Raw genomic sequence first — 25,308 nt, 5'->3', positions numbered from 1 at the left:
AACCATTCTATGAATCTTTTGTTTCTCAACTGGCCACTGAACAGAAAATTCTGCTTCTACTATGTCCCAAATGGAAATGTCCTCACAGAAAACATGTAGGGAGAAAGGCAGTTAACAGACTTTCCTGCTTAGATCTGAATTATTTGAAACACATTAGTAAGTGTCCAGATTCAAATTTTGTTGGAGATTTTTTAAATTATCAGGAAAAGCCAGATGTTTTCTCCTAAAAGACATTGTTCTGCATTTTATGAAAAGAGACCTCATCTAGCAAAGCTTTCCTAGTTCGCTTTCCAGTATTATAAGGGAAGAATTATGTGGTAAGTCTGAGAAACACCGCTCTACTAACTATATATAGATTATCTTGGAGATTTTCCAACTTGCAAAGTCCTCGGCAGCTTCTTCACACAGCAAGTGAGCAAGCAGTTCTTGGGATTAATATTAAACAAAGATTTGGCTGTCCTGGTCAGTTTTACAGATGGCAACACTTAAATGCCTGAAATAAACAGTACATCTTAGCACTAACACATTCAACTACAAAACTCTATTCCTCCTGGGTTTAGTTTTCAACATACACTAACACTGGAGCTGAAAAAGATGAAATAATTTTCAGAGGCTAGAGAACACTAGAAATTTTCACCACCTAGTGTTAAAAATCAACTAGGTTTGTAGTTGCAGGGGGCAGGTGTAATTTTGGCTGATTCAAATGTTCAGTTTGTGTTCCCATATGCACAGATTATCTTCTATCTCTTTGGGATTGGCTGGACATGGCAACTGCCACCAACACTGATGACAGTACACATGCCTACCGTCTAGAAACTAAGTGGAGTGAAATTCCCCAACACTGAGAAGCCACATCTGTAAAATAATGAAGGGTCAAATAACAGCACAATAAATCCTACTGAAATCAACAGGACTGTCTGGGAACTACACAGTCAAAATCTATATGAAATTCTGTTTAGTGCACAATTTGTTAAGCATTTGGTAAGGATTTGCTTGTTTTCCTTTTGGTTCTTATAGTTCTTTCGCTCACCATAAAAATTGGTTCATAACAATACTGAGTGTTGCCTTTTGGGTCTTTTGTTCGGTTGGTTGGGTTTTTGTGGGCTTTTGGGGGTTTTTTGGGTTTGGTTTTTTTTTTTTGAGAACTCAACGTACCTGATTTAAGGCAATTATCACTCAAAAAATTCTGTAATTGGAGTCTGACCCAGGAAACAGAATTGCAGGGAACCAGCTCTCACTGCACAAGTAGCTCTGAAATTTTGCAGTAGCTGAAATATGTTTCTCACTGTACTTGCATACAAAATCTCTACCTCAGCTTTCATTCTTTTGTTTTTATCCAGAAGTTAATAGATGGACATAAATTGGAAGAAAATGTATCTGCTTTTAGTTTAAAAAACAAAAACAAACAAAAAAAAACCCAACAAAAAACCCCAGACAAACACAGGCAGCTTTCATTTAAAATTACCACAGCCATTAAAATTCTGCAGCCACCACTCACGTACTTTCATTTCAGTTTGAAAGAGATGAATGCCAGACAACCAAAGTGGGCAGTGTAGTGTACTAGACAAAAAGATACCTGCTTAAAATGTACAAGTCAACCTCCCTTCTTACATTTAGAGCTTAACTGTCCACCATTCATATTTCAAAAACTTTTTTTTTTAGTTATCGTAGATTGGAAATTGCATGCAGTATGAATGGTATTTGAAAGAGTATTGCGTCTTGTCCCTGTCTGAAAAGAACCAAGAGACAGTAGCCTAGAAATACACAATTAAAATATTTAGACTGAACTGAAACAGAATGGTGGAAAGAAGTATGCAATGACAACTTCACAAAACCACTATCACTTAAAAAAAAATAATCTGAGGCACAAAACAGCCAGGGTGATAATATTTGATAAGAAGGCAAGTGCTCATAATAATAAAAAAAATCACTAAAGTTTATGCAAGGTACCTATTTTATGAAACGGTTTTACTAACACCCCCCCCCAAAAAACAGGAAAAATTTTGAGTTGTTATTAAGAGACAAAATAACGGTTACTGCTGTTTCAAACAGATAATTATTTACTCTACATGCTTTACAGTACAAACAGCATAGAATGTAAAAGGAAATATTCCTTTGCAGGTTTGTCACCATCCTAGTAAGTTTGAACTTGAAATTTCAGTTGCATTTAAACATTCACTAAAAGTTATTGTAAATTTGAATGTACAGAGGAGGTAAATATTTGCTTATAGCTGTGACTGACATGTCTAAAAACATTTGAATTCCAAAATGATTTTTTCTTTCATTTAAAGCTTACGGTCCCATTAATCAACATTCACAAATGCAACCATAAAGGTACTTTTAAAGAAGTGCTGAAAGCAAGAGTCCTGAATAGGAAAAACACTTAGGTTTGACACTTCTTTATGACTTAAACCAACTTTTCTTTGCAACTGACAGTCTTACTTACTTGTGACAGACCACCACCAAGGACAACATGTGCTTACTAGAAACGCTGTTGGAATGTTAACTGCACAGTGGATGGTTTCTCCTTTGACACCTGAACTTGCACCATTACTACGACTGTTGGGGCAAAACACTGGCTGCCCAGGCAGCCATGCACATGTGCAAAATACCTGCCATGCTCACATGGTCATGAGCACAGGCTCAATCACTGAATATGTTAAAAAAAAAAAAAAAAAAGTAATACTTGGGGGTACTTTTCTCCATGTAATTTCTGGTACCTTTGCTTAATTTCCAGCATCCAAACTAGCATATTTTAAAATGGAAGAAATTCTCCTCTGCTAGCATTTGCACATGAAAGCATCAGACCTGCAAGACATTTTTCTTGCCTGAACAGGAAACCTGCATGTTTTAATTTTATGTTAATTTTCAGAATATGACAAGCATTCTTTAAGAAACATTCAAAAAAGCATCCCCCTCTCTTACAGCAATGCATTTAATTATGCAAGTAGACAAACAAAGGATCCCTTTAGTGATTAGGGACTACAGTCAGCTAGTCAATGAGTTCTAACACTGGGTGGTAACTCATGGCAACAGGGGAGACAGAGAAGACAGCAGGCTAGATACAAATAGCAGTCCATCTTGCTATTCAGGATCAGAAGAAACAGCACTGCAGAGGGAGAAGAAAAAGCCCAACAACAAAACAAAAAAACCCCACCAGAACAGTAATGAACCTGCCAGAAAGCACAATTGGACCACTGCAATGAAAGGTTTATATCATAATGCTTGCATTTCCCCCACAACCTTTGTGCTCTTTCTTTTATTTTATGCCTTAAATTTTTGTTTAAGGACCATTTCAGTTTAGCTACTTTATTTCAGTTTTGGCACTCTGAATCTTCTTTTCATATTAATCACTTTAAAAACAAAGGTGGAAAAAAAAAAAGTATTAACCTTACCGACTGCACAATCGATCGGGCATCCTCCTCACTGCAACAGAATGGGCTGCCACTCACCAAAACATTTGTGCTGAAAAATAAAATTAAAAATATGTTTTATCAATCCGTGGAAAAGAGACACACACAATTAAGCACATATGGAAAAAAATCTTCACATATAGAGCTCAGAAACATGTATCTGTAAGAAATGAGGAAGTAAAAAACATGAAGTAACCAATAATGCTGGAAGGGAATGAGGGTGTGGAGGGGTTTCTTTGTTTCTTTGGGTTTGAGGGGGTTTTTAGGCTACACAATCTATAGTAATGAAAGCAGTGCTCACAGTGCTTCTGGCAGCTAACCTTGGTACAGTTCAAAGGATCACAGTTAAGAAACTAAATCCCCCCCCCCCCAAAAGTCAGCAGAGATAAACTGGCACTTCCTGAGGGAGCTGAAGAACACCTAGATGGTGAGCACAGATGGTGTGAATATCCCCCACTCCATCTCTGGTGCCTTGAAGGATGGCTAGATTCTGTGGCAGGCCACACTTGGTTTGCAGTAACCTGCCTAACAAGAAGGAAAAAACCAGGTCAAAATTCTGCTCCTACATAAGGCAGCAGATACCTGTACTGCTTCTAGACAGCAGATAAACTCTGGGACCAAATACTTTGCAGAAACATTTCCCCATGAACATATATCCTTTCACTCCAAAAGTGAGTTTGGTCATGAGTTTTTAAGGTCCTACACAGTAAACAGCAAGAAGTTAAATTCCTCAAAGTAAGACTGCAATTTAAATTATTTTTTAATTCTTCAACATGAAGCTCAAAGTACGTCTGAAATTATTAAGACCAAAATTTGAATATTATCCTACAGTATTCCTGCCACGCTAAAGTAGAACTACCAGCCTGTTCAACTGCTGAGGTGTTCAATCAGCTCTGAGAAAGTCACGTTTTCCCAATAAAGTAGAAGATAGTGACTATCTGAGCACAGCTTCCCTCACAGCCTTTGCCCTCTGGTTTAGTTAATGGCAATCCACAGCCCTTGGAAAGCACCAGACGAAGATACCTGCCTGCTCTTCAGGGCCAGAAGTGCCAATGCAAACCAGACCAGACAGTTTAAGAAAGTCCATTGTAATTTAGATCAGGCCAAAAGGCTGGCAAAGAACAATAATTTGGTTCTCTCATTCCAGAGAACAACTGAAAAATACGGCATGCTAAGCTGCAAAAAATTCTTGCAACACAGCAATGCAGCACTGAAGGACAGGGTAAACAATGACAAGAAGATTTGCACAGGATACCAAGATTGTCCCAAAATGATTCCGAACAAACACTCTGGGGCCATTTCTTGAAAGGTGAAGTAATTTATGTCACTTTTATATAATCAATATATTTTTGGAACCACTTACCGGTAGCTCATCCCTATACAAGGTGCAATTAGTCAATCATAGTCTATTATCAATTAACTATCAATCAAAACCATGAGTATACCTGTCATCTCAAAGTAAAAAAAAAAAAAAAAAATCTAAGCAGTTCATGCACAGCTGCCACATGTTGAACACCAGCAGTACAGGCACAATACAAAGAGGAAAAGACGTGACTGGATACTTACCACTTAATAGTACCTCCATCAGCTTTTTTATGAAGCAAAGCTTTCCAGTATTCATGGGTGGATTTAATAATTTCAACAGCAAAATCCTAGTTCACATCAAGGAAAAGTTTTATGATTTAAAATGTTATTAAACAGAAAAAAATCCACATAACTAGTTTATTAAAACATACTGTTTCATGTGTTATTTTAAGGGGCCTCCTTCGAGGCCTCATTAAATTTCTGTAAAATATAACACCCTTTTTATGAAAAGAAACAAACTTCACTCTCTGTCAAATAGGCTGGCAACACATTCAGGACTTTCCCCTCAGTCCACAGCCAGAAAACATGAAGGCTGCACAAAAAAAATTAAATCAGTACTAGATGCTAAGCAGACACCTACAGCTGTAGATAACTGCACCAGGTCCTAAATGGGACAAAGTGTGTGAGCTAGGACTCCTCTGTTACACATGCACATCAGGGTCAGAGTTAAGGTTTCCCCTCTAGCGGAAAAATCTGCATTTACTTCATTAATTGCTCGATCATATACTTAAGTATTTGCAACAATGTAACATGTCAGCTGCTTAACGGTTTTTGTTTGTTTAAAACAAAAGTAATATTGGCAGTGGGGATGAAAACACTTTAAAAAAAAAAAAAAGAAAAGGTAAAACAAGCCCTCAAGTGTCCAGATGATGATATCTAGACTGGCTTGCAAAAAGCTGCCAGCAGAACATTCACATTTCCTAACAAAGAGTGACTTGGCAAAATGCCACTGGAACATTGTGAACTTCACCAGAGCTGCTGGAGCGCAGCCACGAACGCCTTGCCACATCCTGGGTCTCTAGAAATGCTTGAGAATTATTCAAGTGCTCCAAACCAGCTATCTCAGGGCATTTAGTGCCTCAAGCCTGAACTCCAATGGCCTGACAGGGATATATCGTTGCTACAGACTGACACTCTACTTTACAGAGCAGGAAAATCTCTTAAGGGCAGCTCCTGAGAGAACAGGGGAGAGCCCAGGTTATCAAACCTTACAACTCTACATTTGAGTGACTTTTAAAAGACAGTTTTAGTGCAGAGGGGAGAGTCAGGGCATCACTTTAACCAGACAAAACATGTAAAGTTGCCCGTGCTGGTTAGAAGGCGTTTTAAAACTTTGATAGCATACTGCAAGGCTGAACTAGCTGACACACGGACATCATTCATTAGGAACCTGTGATTCTTTGCCAAAAATAGACTACAGAGAGTGTGCGATACATGATTTGCAAAGTACTTTTACTCAAATCACATCCAATTTCCTCTGGAAAAATCCAGGTATTTTCTACAGTGAGGTCTATTCCCAGATCCACTCTCCTTTCAAACACTGGTCGTTTTTACTGTACTGGTGTTTTAAAGCGTCATTAATTTTTTCTAAAAAAGGGGAAAGTATTTTTTCAGCCTTCAAGCCAAAACCAGCTCAAATGTTTTTTTATGCAGAATTACCAGGAAAAAGTATACCTTGAGCAAATATGAAAAAATCTGCAACCCATTGTCTGTCTTAAACTGCATAGCCTTTAAAAACTGTCAGGAAAATTTAACAATCAGGACTGAAAAAAAAACCTGAAAAGACAATCTGTTCATTGCTCTGACAAGGAGAATGAAAATGCTGGGGAAAAACCTACAAACAGACAGATGCATGTGTAAATCTTGTCAGGATTAGAACTGAATATTTTTTGCAGTCTTCCTTTAATAATCTATGCATTTTCCCTGAATAAAATGGAAGGCAGCAAACATTATTTATTTCTAGCCTAATAAATTGTATTCAAAGATCCCTCGTATAAGAATTCTTTCTGTTAAAGCTCCTACTTTATAATTCCAAAAATTCTAGAATGTATTAAAGAGGCCACATGACACAATGATGTATCTTTAACAGTAGATTATCTTCACCTTGTCTTTAAATTCTCCATTAAAAGCAAACTGATTTTCCGGTTTACCATCAGGGACTTTATATAATCGGAACCAGTCAACTGTAGCCTCAAGGTAACCTGGTTTGTGCTTCTTGACATCATCAATATCTGTAGGTTTACAAAAAAAAAAAAAAAAACCCTGGTCATTTTTACTCACAGTTTTTGTAACATTCATTTTTTTAAAGTCTCATAAAGGCTCTGCAAGCAATTTGATTTCACTGAGCACTTTCAAAGTCATTGGGGAACTTCACTTTATTACATTAGCTGCCCATAGTTGATATCTTATGATTTCACAACCACACTAAACAGGTAAACCAGTTGCCTCCTGCCCTTCATTAATTAAGGCCCAAAGGAACAATGCATAAAAGGACCATACTTGTGACAGGAGAGGAAGAAAATTCCTTATTTATAGGCTTTCATCTCAGAAGCTACCTCTTGCAATACTTAAGATTATTCAGTGAGGTAATTTTTTCCCCAGCAACTACAGGGACTACAGGCATTTTTTGATAATGAAAGAATAGCTAGTAAAAACAATTTCAACACACGGATTTTTAAACCAGCACCTCAAAACAAAATACAGGCTTGACTTCTCAAAGTTATATTAAAGGCATCCCTTTGCTCATATTACTTCCAAATTCAGCCCATTAGATACAAGACAGATACATGCCAGGAGCACTAAACACTAACTCTACTGATAACTCCGTGATATCTGCATACTCACAGCGATAAGCCCATTCTACCTTTACCTCTATAATCCTACCATGCAAAGATGGAACAGGACACAAAGAGGAATGCGTGCCATTTGCAGGACACCCTTGGGAGGCAGAGATGAACATTGCCCCAGTGAGTATGGAGGGATTAAACAGTCACAGAGTAATTCTGCTTGAGGGCTATACCGCTGTAGCAAAGACAGTTCATGATCTTAAACGTTTACTTCTGCTGCACATATCAAATTTTACCAGGTTGTCCTGTGAGACTACCATCACTCCCGTCCCTTACACTGAGGTGGTCCGACAGCCCCTTGGCAAATTAACTCTCTGGCAATGTGTTTACATGGAAATGCCTCAATACAATTTTAATTGATTTTGATACAATAAAAGGATTTTGTCCTTTCCGGAAGCCAAGTACTTTTTGTAGCTGGTGTAATCCTTCTCTTTCCATCTAGTTCCCTCCTACAGTCACTTCTGATGGAAATGGAAGCTGACTTTTTATTGCTGTGCTTTGTATGGAGTTTCCCAGCAATTTCATAATCTCACTCTGCCCAGGTCACCTTCCATGGTGTTACTCTCCTTTTCTAGTGTTTTGCAAGTCACTTGCCTGTTTCTCCCTTCCTCACTGCCTCTTGCTCTCTCCATACTGCTTGGCTACTTCATTCTCTTCTCCCATAGACATGCCTCACTCACTGACATTGCTTGGTTGGCAGTGATTCCTGACGGATACTCTTCTGTCTATCCAGTCCTATACAACAGATTTTCAGAGTTGCTTAATCCACAGAATTGACAACTAGTCATGTGCTTTCCATCTTAAAGTGCCTAAATGTCTTTGTTCAGGTTCACAGACTATATTTTAAAAAGACATTCAAGTATTTCTTAAGAGAACAGTAAGAGAAGGGAAAAAGTCTTGTGCTACAGAGCATTCAATTCTCTGTAGACCACCAAGAGAGATGACATGTGGACTGAACTGTGAGACCAAACCTATGTGAGAAGAGATGGTGAGTGTTCATAGGCATCTAATAGACACCGCTCCCAAATTCCACTGGATCACATGCTACTCAAAGAATAAAACATAAAACTTTGAAGAACCCCATGTAAATTTTTGTTTCTGCACGCACTTAATAGGGCTACGTGTTTATGGACTCGGAGTAAGACACATTTTGAACTTGGCTGCTGGCCACCTGCCTGTAGAAGATTAGGGAGTTGCATTGGCAGAATCCCAGAAAAAAGCAAGGGCACAGAAGGCTGCGCTAGAGGCAGGTCTTCTAGCTGGAATACATGTTTAAGAGTACAAGAAGCCTTTCACTGGGGTGGGTGAGTGAGAATAACCAAGAAGGAATAGTTTAGAAACGGGTGGGGTCTTCGGTGGAGGCAGGACACTTCATTTGGGCAGTAGTAAAACTGCAGCTCCAATTCAAATCAGGGTTCCAGTGTATTATCCTGTTCTCACCACCAAGCAAGGGAACATCTCTCCTCCCATCTTGAGCCGTTGTCATCTCCTCCTCTTGTGAGGTTTGAACTCACAATTGCTAGTACTTGTTGAAAAGACTGTATCTGCTCAAGTCTGTAAAGAAAACCAGGCTGTTACAGCAATTTCCTTGGCTCCCAGATGAACTCCAGGTCTCCATCTCCAGACACTACTTAAATTCAAGCATACTTTCTCAGATGGATGCTCCTTTTTTTCTGGTTCCTCTTCCAGCAAACTTCTCTCCTAACTCTGCTTCTCCATTCCTCCTACTTGGTTATTTGCCTCCTATTGCCATAAAAACTGACACTTGGGCCCTTCCCCATCTGTTGTTCCTTACTTACAGGCTTTGTTTATTTTAAAAGACTCAAATATTAGAACAGGATTTAGGGTAGGCTTTCATTACCTCCTTAAGATAGGGATGACCATCTTCATTGATAGAATCATCTCTCTGAATTTCACACTCTACTGGAAAATACCCTGCCTAGGTAAAATGACTACACAGAATCAGGCTACAGCATTATATGGCCCCTAAAGTGCTGGCTGCTGTATACTCTGGTTTTGAAGACTTAACAAGGGAGACTGTTTTTTCTTCTTATTTCCTTGGTTCCTGGCAAGTTAATTCTCCTTCATCCCCATGCTTCACTTCACTATTATTTATTATGAAGGACAGCTACTGGGCACCAAATGAAGCTTAAATGGTTGAAGAAAAAAAAAAAAAAAACCACCAAAACATCTGTATTATAGTAGGAGCTGGTGGCAAGCAGCAGGAAAAGTGCAACAGTGCAACCAAAAAATAAATCGATCCTGTTGCTGTGGAGTCAGCACACAGGACAAAATATAAGGAAAACAGCAGCTCTCGCATCACTCAACAGCCATCTCTTCAGTTCTTTAGAAGGTGCCATAGAAAAGCTTGAAAGACAGCTTGTCCTCCACTTTGACATTCAAACAGCATCTCTGGGATATCAGGGGGAGAAGGAAAAAAAATATACTCAGAAAACAGAAGAGTAACAAAGAAGCAAAGAAAGGTAAAAGATCAAGATAAGCAGTACAGTGACTTACTGCACTAATATCTACAGAAGCTAACTGCACATTATGATTTAAAAAAATGACTTAGATGTCTTTTCCATAGCAGACACTGTTCGACACTTTTTTCTGACCCTGACTGCTTACCTTCCCTTAGAGCTATGTACTCACACTGACGTCAAAAGGAGCTGAGCAAGTACGGGAGTAGCAAGCACGTACCTGTCCTAACATGGTTTCATCTCTGCAAGCAAGCCCTGCTCAGACTGACAGAGCAGAAAGGTCAGGCTCCTGCCAGTACATTATCAACACATACCCACTGGGCTCTACATGGTAGTTTATACTGCCTACATACAAACACAGGGCCCGTTTTTCTGGGCACCAAAGGTAATAGGCACCAAGGGTTAAAAAGAGATGGCTAATCACATTAGGGGTTGCTGTTTAGTCTCAATAAGGAAAACCTCTAGAGGCTGGCACAAACAACTGCTGCTAGCTCTGTCAAGGGAGTGAGCCAATGCAAGCGCAGATCCCAATTCTATCTGGCTTTACAAAAGAGAGCAACAAAAGCATTTCTACAAAACTACCATTTTTAGTACAACAGATGCTGCTTCTTGCGAGCAAAGCTAAAACAACATGCTTGCAGCAAGCTTTCTAAACAAGGTCTGTGGGAAGAGAGGACATATGTTTTTAATAACATCTTATAAACATTTACAGGAAGCAGCAGCTACATTCCATATAAAGGCATTTGGTGTGTTTTGTGCAGCATGGTGTGAGGGGGTAGGAGAGGAGCCTCAGTACAGATAATTAATTTCTTTATATTGAATGCTTACACAAATCCACAACAAAGGTTTTCAGGGCCTCTGCTGCTGCTCTGCATACAAATACACTCACATGCAAGGGTCTATAACAATATATGGTACAAAGTATGCAGTATGCTTTGTTTTTGCCATTTAGGGTTTGATCATTTCACTCAAAAAGCAAATCTTGAGTTGCACACTGGAAAAGCATGGCAACACAGCACAGTTAACTATACCAGTGCCAGCAAACGGTAGCACAACAAAGCCGGTAGAAATCACCAACTGCTGTTGAATATATCCAGGTGTCTTTCCAGTGAGCAACAGCAAAGAAACAGCTGTCAAGAATCCAGGCCAGTAAATCACCTCCAAAAAGTCATGCAGCAGACATGACTTGTCCAATTTGCTCAGGGAAGGTAAGACAACCTTTTGAGAGTCAGACTTCTCATAAGCTGCTTCAGACACACTTCCTGCTTCAACTGCCAGTGATTTTCAAAACCTCTTGTCCAATATGAAGGTGCCATATACATTTAGACCAAATCACAGCTCGAAAATATCACTCATCCTTTCTGAGCCCAACCTTGTCAAAGCACATCAGATATGTATGTGAGTTCCAATATCTTAAATTAAATCCAAATTTGAGATAAGCAGACAAGCAGCCTTTCTGCTCCGAGAATGTGCTTCTCCTGGCCAGTATTTTACAAACAAACAAACAAAAAAGCAACAAAGCAGCTAGGCCTACTACACCACCAAGATGTAGTGTTTCGGTGTACAGAGAGCTTTCAGGCCCTCTCCCAGACTTTCTTGGTCTGAAGTTGCTTTGCTGGTCTGCTAATGGCCATCTGCCTAGCAACTGCTCAGCAAAAAGACAACACAGTGGTTTTCAGGTAGCCAAAAAGACAGATCTTACTGAAATAGATAAATCTGAAGATGTCCAGTTTTAGTCTGAAAGAAACTTTCTCATACTGATACCTGCATCTGACATACTGCTTGTATTTGGAGTGAGATTGTACCCATGCCCACCAGTATTAAGTGCTATAATTTCAAACAGATTACCTTCCAAAGTCAGTCCAAAAAGAGACTAAGCCCCTGCTATTCCCACTGATGACAGAGTTCCCACTTGAATAGGTGCTAAGCATTGCTTATCATCCCTGGGTATTGTCACTATAAACTAGAGTTTCTCATTGCTCTGTGTGAATGAGTTCTAGGCAGGGTTTCCAATTTAAACCAGTATTTATCAATAAATGCCTGCAGGACACAGTACAGTGGAGTGCTATGAATAAACAATGAGAACTGCTCAGAAGTTGGGACTGCTCAGTTTTAAGTTCTGTGAAGTCTCAGAAAAATCAATTGCACTTATGAGAACGATCACAATCCCAGAAGGAGAATATACAGAGTACCTGGGGTGTGCTTAAAGCAGCAAGAGGAGTTAACACACTGCGCGGGCTCAGGATGGGGTTTGCAAGTAATCACCACTCTGGTGTCTTGGAATTATCTTTTCCAAATGTTCACTGGGGGCTGTGCACATACTGAGCTGAAAGCAAATGTGATGATTCTCAGTCCAATTCAAAATGTTTAGCAAACGATACAAAAATGACTGGACAGACTTAGAAGGCAACACTTAGCCTCATCTTTCCCTAGGAGGCCACCACCATAACACAGCAGCACGTCAATTATTGAGGCAGATACCAGTTTTATCTGTAGCAGCTATCCCTTTATGCTGAAATAATTAACATCTTTGGGAAAGGGGAAAAACAAGTATAGAAGGACATATTGTGCTGCCTACACCAACAGATTTGTTTTCAGACTGAAGAAGGATTGCTGTTAAACACTGCAAGCTAGTCATGTTTTGTGAAAGCAGATGGGTTTGGGGTTTGGTTTTTTTTTTTACTTTTTCTTTCCTTTTGTAAATCCTGGACTGCAACTCCAATCCCAAAGGAAAATCATATTAAACTGGATAAATATTTCTGCACTTCTCTGAACCTCAGAAGGACAATTCTCTTTTTGAAGTTTTGCACCTATTCTCTAATAAGAAAGGATGCACACAGGAGTCAACTACAGGCAAGGGTTTGCATTTTTTTTCCTCTTTTTTTTTTTTAAGGCTAAAACTTTTATTCCCCTCCCAAACAAACTAAAGCTGTAACAGCTGACACAAATCAGTCATTACCTGAAAAAACCAAAGCAAAACAGAGGGCTTTCAAATAGAGTTACTTAACTCAGTGGCATAAACTGTCCCAGTTTTACCCCTACTTAGTAGACTCCTTTTAAATTCTCTCACCCACTTTTCTGATTAAACTCTCTCAGAAATTGTTAAGGAAAAAAGGTAATAGTTAAACAGCACTGTGTATTATAGAAATAAAGTGCTAATTACTTGTCTTTTAATGACTGACATATCACATTTCACTGCACATTATAGAGGTTTAAATTGATACTGACATTAACAGTGAACTATTACTATTTCCTTAAGCTGAACTTCTTAATCTGTAACTGTCAAAGTAGTTAGAGTCTCATAAGCACTATGCAGTAAATTCATCTGCCCAAGGATTTTAATCAGCATCACCCCAGGAGTTTCCTTTTCCTCATTTCTCTCCATCTTTCCCCACAAGCCAAATACTCTCCATGTGAAAGCAACCTGCAAGAAAACTGAGAATGGAGGGCTAGTCCAGTGATATACTTACTTTACATTCAGAAACCAGGAAAAAGCCTCAATGGCCAAGAAACATAATGCTTTAAAAAGCTACTGGATAGCCCTATTCCTACAGAAAGGCCACTCTGTGCCTTGGCGCTCCCTACCAACAAAGAGCAGGCTCTGATCGTACATGCCTGATGGTATATATGGTTTTTGATCTCACAACAATCCCTAACTTTTAGGCAAACCTCCTCACTTAATTCTCGTGTTTCCCAGTAACATTGCATTGGAGGAAGTGAACCTCCATTTTATAGCACTTTACCTGTGCTGCAAAACCCCAGCTCCCTGCAGGTTTAACAGATGTGTATCATCATCTTAACAAAGAATCTGCAAGCAGAATTATACCTCACGTGCTATTCACATAGACACATTTTAGTACTTGAATTCCATTTGGATACCAGAACCACGGTCACAAAGACGACAAGTCTGGACAGGGTATTTCCCCCTGTACAGCTAGTCATCATCAAGGCTTGTATTAGGATGAGCTGTTTACTTTGCAAATTTTCAAGCTGAAAGGTGAAACCTAATCGTTCATACTAGGCAATAAACCCTGGAAATAACTCAGTTACAAGTGACAAAACATTGGAAATGTACAGCCCTTTTCAGAATGCAACACAATGCCTGCAAATATAAAAGGAACAAACACTTTCAACAAGGAAAATAACAGTGGGCTACATAATCTGAGTGGGTAAATACGCACTATTACACAGGAGATAAGCCTGTAATTTTAAGAGGTCACTTTCTAAGGCAGTTGTGTTTCAGAAGCCCAGAGACTTTCTGCATGACAGATCCTCTTGAAAATCCAAGTGAACCTTTTCAAAAGCTTATTGTGAAAGCACGTATGCCCTTCTTGAAGGAAGCACCTGATTTAAACAAACCACCAGACAAAAGTCTTGCCTTTCCGCTATCTGCCTCTTCTTGTCCTGAGTGGCCTAAAGTCAGGTACCATTCTACTGTGTGAGCCGCTGACATAACTTGCATTAAGAAAGATTAAAATACTTGCCATGGATTTTCTGAGCTTCTGGGTCATCCACACTGATAGCAATTATCTTCCAATCTGTCTCTCCTTCATCAACAAGAGCTAAAACACCCAAGACCTTCACTTGAACAATCTCACCAGAAGAACGAATCTGAAACAGAACATAATCTCACAGAGATTTGGAAAACACTATGCAGAATTTCTCTTTTACCTTACAGACAACATAGTTTTACTACATTTTTGACCAGCATCTAATAGAATTGCAAGACAGATCTGTAAACCCAGTACGCATCTACTTAACATTACTAGCCTTTCCCCCACCATTGCTATTCTTCAACCCTCAACTCTCCAGTCAGCATTTAAGTAGACAATGTTAGCTAGAAAATGCCTCCTTCTCTTCTACCCTACTTGCCCCACACCTTCTTCATCTTCACCCCAAACTGCAAGTCAACAATATCTCATATTCATTTTTTAACTCCTTCCTGCCTCTTGAATCTCTATTTTCTCAACTCTTGGTCTTTATCTCTTGCTGTTCCTTTCTCTAGACTCCAATATACACATATAAACACACACCCCTTCCCCAGAAATACCAGCACAAGTCTTTTTTGCATTTTCTTGGAAACCTTCTCCCTACCAGATAATATTCCCTTCATAACTCTTTCTGGATCCCTTGAAGTTCAACTTCAGGTTCCTTTCCTCAAATAAAGCCATCTTCACTGAGGTCACCAAATAAATTTCTCCTTATGTAAAATATCCAAAGAGATCCCTCTTCCAAACTCATTTGTTTCATAACCCCATCTTTGATACCATGGAGGACCTCCATTCCTTGCTGCCTCCAGATACATAGAATTTTCTTTCAGTGAGCCTAACCTTTCCCCTATACCTACTAATGGTGTTTGCTGTACCTCTTTTCCATCCACCCACTCTGTTTCTCATAACGCTGCAACACTGCAGCAGGTTCCTGTCTTCTCCTCTAGAGAAGAGGGATCTACTTCTGTTTGCACCCATCAGAAAACTCAAACCTACCTCCTTTGTGGGTCTGATCTTGTAATTTTATGGGCATGATGCTGCTACACTTCCTCATCTTTCTGATACCTATTCCTAACTCCAGTACTGCTAACAGGAGAAAAAGAAAGAAAACTTTTCCTTCCCCAGAAATCTTAATGCCATCCTCCTTCACCCAAAACTCACTGTCCAGCCACTGAAGTTCAGGGTGGTGGTCTCTTATTTTCCCTTTTATCCAGTACACAGACTTTACCAAATCTGTCTCCTTTTTAAAAATCCACTATTTCCTTACCTAGTCCCTCTCTTCATACTTTTGTCATCCCCTGAGACTATTACCATCTTTACTTGTTTTCCATCTGCCCTTCTCTTCCAAAAGTTGTTACCAAATTAAATTAACCTTGATAAATTAAATTAATCCTGATAAAGACAAACCTTTGAACCTATTTCACAAACATCAATAGGATCATTATCCCCACAGCATCCTGTAATGTTATCTGTATGGTTTGGATCTTCCCAGGTCTGTCAAAGGAAAAAGAATTACCAGTTATCAACTGATCTGCTATTAAAATTCATCTAACCACTAAATTATTAAGATTAGTAAACACATCAATAAAAACATCAGCTTTCTGAGAACAGTCTTGCTCAATGTGAAAAGAAAAAACAAACAAACAAACACCCAATGGACTGACATTTGGACAAGTAACATGAGGATTACTGAGGACATAGAAACAAAAGTATTAACTACATCTGTGACTCAACAGACACACTTAATCAAATTGCAGTGATTAAGGCAGAGGACCCTAAATATGTATTTTTCTGGTTACTAGTGGTTGTGGGATTAAGCTGTAACATCCTACAATCACATTCTTCTTATACTTTTTAAATACCATGTCACTAACATAAGTTGCTTTCAAAAACATCCAGGCTTTGAGCTAAGCAAGCTCCTAGGTATAGATTTGTCAGCACCCAATTAGCTTTTTAACGTTTCAGATTTAGGTATGCAACCTTTCTGAGTATTTTGAGATGTGTACACTCCCAAGAACTGCCAGTAGCTTAAGACCAAAGAAAGTTCTCCAGGAGGGAAGTTCAAATCCCTGCTCTGAGCTCTGTACAAGCAAGGAATCATAGCCTAGTTATACTTACTTAATTATCAAACCAGTACTTGTTTTGTCTCTTACTGGCTAGTAATGAGTAACTCATTTTAAAGTTGAGAACTTTTCCTGGTAAGAATTTGGAGTGTTATGAAGTTTTGTTGAAAAGGCATTAGAAAACTTTTTTCCAATGAGCTATATTGTTAACTCCTGCTGTCCACAATCAAACCTCCACCTCAAACTTGTTCTTGAGAACTTGACTGACACTAAAAAGCAGAACTGTGAAGGCAAACGCTCAGGTGTTGAGGTAACAGAAACATTACAAAAAAACCTGCTGAAGTGGAGTTAAGAGAGAATTTCAACTCAAAACTTATTTTTCCAATAGTCTTTTCAAAGTGCTTTTTGTTAAAGCCTGCGTTACACTGGTACTATTCTCCTGCCCAGCTGCACCCCTCCACCTGTAGGTTAGAAGGAAAGCTCGCTAGGAATGGTATTGTTCTCAGGACAGTACAGCAACTCCTGCAATAATTATCGATAGTCTTATTGTCAGTTTTTTCCTTCTCTTTTCCACAGCATAAACCAGCAGCCACAAATATCTATCTTTAAGCCATATACTAGGGCTGAACTTCTGGTAACTGCTGATCCTGATGAAAAGTCCTCTTGTGATAATAGACACTGAATCAGATTTTGTTTGTTACACCTGCTAGTAGGAATCTGGAGTATCATCTAGACATCAACAATTGGAAGTATAATGATCCAACTGGTATTTCAAAGTTATTACAGGAAATAAAAATGACAATTATCTCCAGCCCTCTCTGACTCACAAGGTAACAAGGGGAGCTGAATATTTCTCCTGGGGAAAGTGTCATCAGTCCAAGATAATGCACTTTGTGCAGGAAAAGAGTCAAATGTTTAATTTTGGCTTTGTACTAAGGCACACACGAATTTCAAAACATTAAATGGAATTGCTGGTTCCAAGTTATACCTACTTGGAAACTTTGTCTACTGAGACTGCTGACTGGATAACAACTTCATTGCTATACTCCAGCACCTGCCTGGTATCTCCTCTTCAGGGATCAAATATGTAAGATTTTCCAGAGTAAACTTTCATTGCTTACACAGCTAAGTGTAAAGAAAATAAACTACTCTTTCTTTCTAGCTCCATCACTAGTACTGTTCTTCAGTATTAATTTAACTCCAATGTGTTATTCACAGAAATGAAAAAAGTTTAAAACCTTTCATTGTGGTCAAAATTTCAGCCATTAGTTGGGCTTTTTCAAGGCTTAAAGTCTTGAATGTGTCATGATCGCTAAAGTCTCACAGTTCAGGGAAAGTTAACTAAGGCAGTTGAGGTTTAATCTAAAAAAGAACAGCCCTTGTGTTCCTCTTTGTTAAAGAGATTAAGAAATCCCAGTTAAAATTTATGCTGCGACACATGAAAATCCTAAATTAGTTTTTTAAAAAATGTCATTTAAGTAGAAAAAGGCTACTTGACAAAGTATTCTTGAATGGCAGACCATGACAGTTTAATTCTGTCACTACCGTACAGAGACACAGATTAAAGATTCGAGATTTCTTGATGATTTAACTTCTTCCTGAAACACAGCGCATATTTACACCCACACTCAAATTCTGATCAAAATTTATGGACACAATAAAGCTCAACATAAAAAAATCATAATTTACAAATGTATCAAAGAGAAACATCCCTCTTGCAACTGATTTGCATTCAGGCAGTACCCAAGATTTACAAGGCAATTTACACAGAAGACAGAAAACTTTCACCATTATAACAAAAATGTTACCTGTGGGAGGGCACCATAATTCCATATATAACCCTTGTGAGGAAAGATATTTGCCACATATCGAAGCTTGCCTTTCTTTATATCTTGTTTAATGGGATTCAACGGCTCCTCAGTGGCAATCTAAGCAGATTGTGAAAAAGAGAGAGAGAGAAAGAGAGACTGGTAAAATGGAAAGCAATTCATTCTGCACCCAACCAGTTAGAAAGCTCCATCTGGGAGCATGTGTTTGTGGTTTGAGAAGTATTAAAAGTACGATGGCCTCACTCTAAATCTCAAGGGTCATGTTCAAAAAGCAGCTTATTAAGGTTTTAAATAACGTTGTGAAGTATGCAAGAAAAAAAATGAATGTAGAAGAGAAAGTCATAAATTTATAAGGAGACTGTCATGGTCAAACATAAATACTGAAAAGAACTTAAGTTAGAAGCTCTTGCACTTTATAGTACAAGTTCAACAGACATACAAATGGTGGCACAAATTCTTCAGACAACAGGGGCTTTCACAGCAAGAGGGGAAAGGTTTCATCATCTTCTCACCCCCTGTTCATTGCTCTCTCATTGCATACATCCCTTCTCTCCATCACTTCTCAGCATACAAACGCTTTTTAGTAAAGACAAGTTCTGCGTAGTCACCAAATGCCAACTTCACGCAGATTTGGAACAAGTTAAAAGCTAGCATTAGAAGAAGGCATACTTATTCCCAAAGAAGCACTCACAGAAGGACTGAAGTAATTAAAGCTGAACAGTTTATTATTGTCATCATCCTCACCAAAACCTCAAATACAAACCCACTGCCATATAAGTTACCTACTGCACATCAGCTAAGCCACTGTAACCATCCTTTTGACACTCCACACCCACAACCCAATCCCTGCTAGCTTGGCTCTTGCTTACAAACACTCATCTGAATGGCATCACATTTGTTACAGGCTACGAGCACACACTGCCTTAGGTTGTACATAGCTTACATGCTTAAGCACACAGCCCGTAGTCCATTATTATCTTACAACATCCTTGTCATTTACCTAAAGCACCACCACCAAAGCCATCCCAAAGGAATTCCACCTTCTTGAACCACACCAAACTGTCAATAGCATGCACTTACTCCACAAGTAAATCCTCCCCAAGAGCTGAGATCAAGGTTCACACATTTCTGGTTTTACACTTGATTCTACCTGCATCTGGTCATAACTTAACAGTGAAGACTTCAAATATGATGCCTTGGAACTCTGACAGAAGTGGAGCTCAGCAATGCTTTTTCTTGATGTAAATCAGGACAAAGAGGAGTAACTGACAAGAGCAGACAGAAGTCTCATGAAAAGCACCTTCAGTAAAATCAAGGGAAGAACAACAGAAACACAACCAACTGATGAGCAGGAGATCTGGTGCTGGGGAGGTAACAGTGGGAAACATTCATCCTAAGGCAAGGTTTAATTTCCTGCAGTCTCCATTCCATGTGAGGAAATCTCAGCATGGAGGTGCAGAGAAGACCTGGTATTAGCACCTTACCAGAGTCTGGACTGAAGGACTGCCAGGACACAATGGCAAGGCAAGACAACTGCCTTAACAATTAATGCCGGAAACGTCAAGTATATTAAAAGCTACAGATTAGAGAGCTACATCTGGTCTCTATCAAACCAGAAAAGTCTAAACCCACTGATTTCCGAACCTATAGAGGACAGCAACCTTTTCTGCCCTTGACATAACGTGCCAAGAGAAGGGGAGGGAGAGCAACCTGAGCTTTACACAAAGCCTTCAAACGGCATTGTCAAAGGGAAACTCTACAAAAGAGAACTCAGCTTCCACAATAAATCATCTTAAAATACAAGATAAATATCCAAGGTAACCCTGCTTGCAGAACAACATCTGTGGTGGTAAACACAGTTCAAATTATTTTCCAGCATCAGGGAAAGGAGAAAACAAAATTCTGAAGTAACAGGCTGGGGAGGTTCTTTGGTGTTATTTTTAATAATCAAAATAGTTAACACCTCAACCACAAACTTCCTTAACAGCTGGGAAACATCCCTAAAATTAATACAAATGTTCAGGAAAATAGGACATATCCTGGTAAGATCCCCGTTGTTTCACAAACAATACAGACGAAGCATTACTCAGCTTCTATATTGTAACTGCAGAGGAATGACCCACTAAGCTCTACTTTTAAAATACTTCTCTGCAATAGATACTTTCAATCAGTGAGGTCCCCAAGTATTTTTTTGTCACAAGGAAATCTTTTTCATTTGCAACTCCATTTGTCAGGATCCAGTCTAGCACACTATAGAATGGAAATGAGAGGAACTAAATCCTCTGAGCATAACGGTCTGTGAGCAAGCAAGAGTAAGACTAAATGCTGGACAACGTCCTGCAACCCAGTACTCTACGACTCTGTTGCAGGTATGCCACACTCTGCAGGTCAAAGGGCTGTCAAGCAGCATTGCTCAGCTGCAGAAGGGAAACAAAATTAGAACCTCAATACTTTTTATAATCATAAGGAAAGTGTCTGTATGCACAACTTCATTTTTTTTTTTTTTTTTTAACAAAGCAGATTTTATGTGTAAAGAGCAATCCACATTTTGATTAAACTTTGACTACTGGAAGCCACTGCATTGTCATAACTTTCATGAATACCTATATCATCAAGGTATTTTTCGTAATTACCTCCATTTTTGCATTTGTCCAACGAGGCACTTCTACAACCATATTAAACAGGACCTAAAACAAAAAACAATGGCAGAACTGAAAATAAAATCCACTTGACAATTTAGTATTTTACAATAAAACAAATTCTCTCCTCTGTATTCAGCAGCAACATACATGACATCTCTCTGTTCCAGCTGCTTTTATGTTACGTACAATTCATTTAGTTCTGCACAATGATATTCAAAACCTCCTTGGTTCATCCTTTCCGCACCCCTTTGAGAATACGAACAACTACAGGCAGTGGAAACCCACATGATGTTTTTTACTCCCATATCAATATTGCTCTTCACAAAATGTTCAGAAAGTCCATGGAATGGTTTGCCACATGGCAGCGGTTCGGTCTACCTGTCAGAGGACTGGACGTTTCTATAGGCCAGCTAGCTTCCCTCTGGAAGCACTGGAAAAGAACAATGTTTTGTTTTTTTCCCCTGAGGATTTATTTCCTCCTCTTTTGCCTTGTTGCAAATGCAACAACCACTGACATTTCTGATTCTCAGTCAAATCTGGTTGAAGTGAGCACAAGCAGTCCAATATGTTGATGACAACTTTCTCCTCCAAGTGACAGAGGAGCCCACGAGGAGAGGTGCCATGCTGGACCTTATTCTCACCAATAAGGAGGGCCTGGTAGGGGACGTCAAGCTCAAGGGCAGCCTTGGCTGCAGTGACCATGAAATGGTGGAATTCAGGATCCTCAGGGCAGCGAGGAGGGCACGCAGCAAGCTCACCACCCTGGGCTTCAAGAGAGCAGACTTTGGCCTCTTCAGGGATCTGCTTGGTAGAATACCACGGGACAAAGCCCTGGAAGGAAGAGGGGCCCAAGACAGCTGGCTAATATTCAAGGGTCACCTTCTCCAAGCTCAGGAGCGATGCATCCCAACAAAGAGGAAGTCAAGCAAAAACACCAAGAGGGCCCCGTGGATGAACAAGGAGCTCCTGAGCAAAGTCAAACAAAAAAAAGGAAGCCTACAGAGGGTGGAAGCAAGGGCAGGTAGCCTGGGAAGAATACAGAGAAACTCTCCAAGCAGCCAGGGATCAGGTTAGGAAAGCCAAAGCCCTCATAGAAATTAGTCTGGCCAGGGATGTCAAGGACAACAAGAAAAGCTTCTATAGGTATGTCGGTGATAAAAGGAGGATGAGGGAAAATGTGGGTCCCCTCCGGAATGAAACGGGTGACCTGGTTACCCAGGATATGGAGATGGCTGAGGTACTCAACGACTTCTTTGCCTCAGTCTTCACTGGCAAGTGCTTGAGCCACACTGCCCGGGACACAGAAGGCAGGGACTGGGAAAATGCAGAACCGCCCATTGTAGGAGAAGATCAGGTTCGAGAATATCTAAGGAACCTGAAGGCGCACAAGTCCAAGGGACCTGATGAGTTGCATCTGCGGGTCTTCAGGGAACTGGTGGATGAAGTGGCCAGGCCACTCTCCATCATATTTGAGAACACCTGGCAGCCCGGCAAAGTTCCCGCCGACTGGCAAATGGGAAATATAATCCCCATTTTTGAGAAGGGAAAAAAGGAAGACCCAGGGAACTACAGGCCAGACAGTCTCACCTCCGTGCCTGGCAAGATTACAGAGCAGACTCTCCTGGAGACTATGCTCAAGCACATGAAAGATAAGGAGGTGATTGGTGACAGCCAACATGGCTTCACTAAGGGCAAATCGTGCCTGATAAATTTGGTGGCCTTCTATGATGGGGTTACGGCACTGGTGGACAAGGGAAGGGCAACTGACATCATCTACCTGGACTTGTGAAAGGCATTTGACACTGTCCCGCACAACATCCTTGTCTCTAAATTGGAGAGACATGGATTCGATGGAGGGACCACTCAGTGGATAAGGAATTGGCTGGATGGTTGCACTCAAAGAGTTGTGGTCAACAGCTCAATGTCCAAGTGGAGAATGGTGACGAGTGGTGTTCCTCAGGGGTCAGTACTGGGACTGACACTGTTCAACATCTTTGTCAACGACATGGACAGTGGGATCGAGTGCACCCTCAGCAAGTTTGCTGATGACACCAAGCTGTGTGGTGTGGTCAACACGCTGGAAGGAAGGATGCCATCCAGAGGGACCTTGACAGGCTGGAGAGGTGGGCCTGTGCGAACCGCATGAAGTTCAACAAGGCCAAGTGCAAGGTCCTGCACGTGGGTCAGCACAATCCCAAGCACGACTGACTATAGGCTGGGCAAGGAATGGATTGAGAGCAGCCCCGAGGAGAAGGACTTGGGGGTATTGATTGATGAGAAGCTCAACATGAGCCAGCAGTGTGCGCTTGCAGCCCAGAAAGCCAGCCGTGTCCTGGGCTGCATCAAAAGAGGTGTGACCAGCAGGTCGAGGGAGGTGATCCTGCCCCTCTACTCCGCTCTTGTGAGACCCCACCTGGAGTACTGCACCCAGCTCTGGGGGCCCCAGCACAGGAGAGACATGGAGCTGTTGGAGAGAGTCCAGAGGAGGGCCACGAAGCTGATCAGAGGGCTGGAGCACCTCTCCTGTGAGGACAGGCTGAGAGAGTTGGGATTGTTCAGCCTGGAGAAAACAAGGCTCTGGGGAGATCTAATTGCAGCTTCCCAGTACCTGAAGGGGCCTACAGGAAAGATGGTGAGGGACTGTTTATCAGGGAGTGTAGTGACAGAAGACAAGGGGTAACGGGTTTAAGCTGAAGGAGGGTCGATTTAGATTAGATGTTAGGAAGAAATTCTTTACTGTTAAGAGTGGTGAGGCACTGGAACAGGTTGCCCTGAGAAATTGTGGATGCTGCATCCCTGGAAGTGTTCAAGGCCAGGCTGGATGGGGCTTTGGGCAACGTGGTCTAGTGGAGGGTGTCCCTGCCCGCAGCAGGGGGGTTGGAACTAGATGATCTTTGAGGTCCCTTCCAACCCAAACCATTCGATGATTCTATGAATCCCAAAGTGATGGCAGAGGAAGGACATGGACACAGACACCTCATGTTTGTGTTAGCCTAATAGAAGCAAAGTGAAAGTTGTTTTAGGAAGAGGTTGTGGAGGGAATATACCTAAAACATGTAAACTTTACTTATTTTTCTTCTAAAAGCATGAATCTACGCTGTTCTTACTGAGGAGGTTTGACGTGATATTTTCCAAAGAGAAAAAAGTGCCATATTTCTCCAAAGAGAAAAGTGCCATAATGTTTATTCTTCTGAAGCTGTCAGAGTTAAGCACTACTAAGGAGTAGAGTATTAATTGAAATGGGTAACTAGACCAAACCACCCAGCAATGTCTACAACCTATTTTCTCCTAGATTACTAAAATAAGCACAAAATATCACATTGCCTAGGACATCTCTTCATAGCCAAAGAAAACGTGCATCGTTATGAAAAATCATAACAGTTCAGGAAGGACAAAATATGTTTTGCAGAAATTTGTAGGAAAAAAATATAAAGTTAAACGAACCAAAGACTTGCATTGACTCTTTAACTACACTGCAATTAAGCCTCCAGCAAACTCTTACAAATTTCTATTTTTGCTCATTGTATCTTGCAGCTGTAACAAACAAATACCATTACCAGGGTCAATGTCACAATCTGATTAAAGTAATTCCAATGGTTCTATCATCTTCTCATACCAAACAAACCTGGAATGTGGAAAGCAAGAAAGCAAAGGAAAATCCCAACTGTCATTCAGCCATGAGGTCACAAGCTATACACAATCCTGACAGCAAATTCCCAGTAAATTTAAATTAAATTTGCCATCCATAAGTACTGTGCCCATACTGCCATCAGTGGCATGTCACGTGGAATCACTTTTTCTAATCAGGTCATAACCAAATAAAACAAAACCAACAACAACAAAAAGGGAGACAGGTGCTTCAGATCAGTTTAATTAAGTAAACCTTATGTACATAAGAATGGTTGAAACAGAGAAGTAATCAGAAAGAGAGCTCAAAGATGTCAACACTAAGGAAGCAGACAGAAGAAAGCAACATACATGCAGCAGCAGGTAAGGGAAGGGTTGGAAGGGAGCCACATCAAGTCTGCACATCCATCTAGGAAATGCTTAGAAAAAAAAAAAGACATGCACAGCATGAAAGCCAGCACTGACAAGTAACTCTTAGGGAACTGCCAAGGAGGTCAAAGAATTGTTCTGACTGGTAGCTACGGGCAGAAAACTTACAAACTACTCCTGGAAT

At 40.3% G+C, this 25,308-nt stretch overlaps 1 protein-coding gene across 1 annotated transcript in view; it reads right to left on the bottom strand.

The window, feature by feature from the left end:
- The window catches only part of PPA2 (inorganic pyrophosphatase 2), a 41,247-nt gene that overhangs the window by 5,121 nt on the left and 10,818 nt on the right, over positions 1-25,308 (bottom strand). The window contains exons 4-10 of the mRNA XM_075751511.1: positions 21,120-21,173; positions 18,466-18,585; positions 16,002-16,088; positions 14,589-14,715; positions 6,882-7,009; positions 4,980-5,065; positions 3,396-3,465 (exon numbers count right to left, since the gene is read on the bottom strand). Coding sequence (XP_075607626.1) covers positions 3,396-3,465; positions 4,980-5,065; positions 6,882-7,009; positions 14,589-14,715; positions 16,002-16,088; positions 18,466-18,585; positions 21,120-21,173 — 672 coding nt within the window. The remainder of the gene's footprint in view (positions 1-3,395; positions 3,466-4,979; positions 5,066-6,881; positions 7,010-14,588; positions 14,716-16,001; positions 16,089-18,465; positions 18,586-21,119; positions 21,174-25,308) is intronic.

This window comes from Balearica regulorum, chromosome 4, assembly GCF_011004875.1.
Source record: "Balearica regulorum gibbericeps isolate bBalReg1 chromosome 4, bBalReg1.pri, whole genome shotgun sequence".
Lineage (NCBI taxonomy): Eukaryota > Metazoa > Chordata > Aves > Gruiformes > Gruidae > Balearica > Balearica regulorum.
This window is presented reverse-complemented; position numbering and strand designations above follow the sequence as displayed.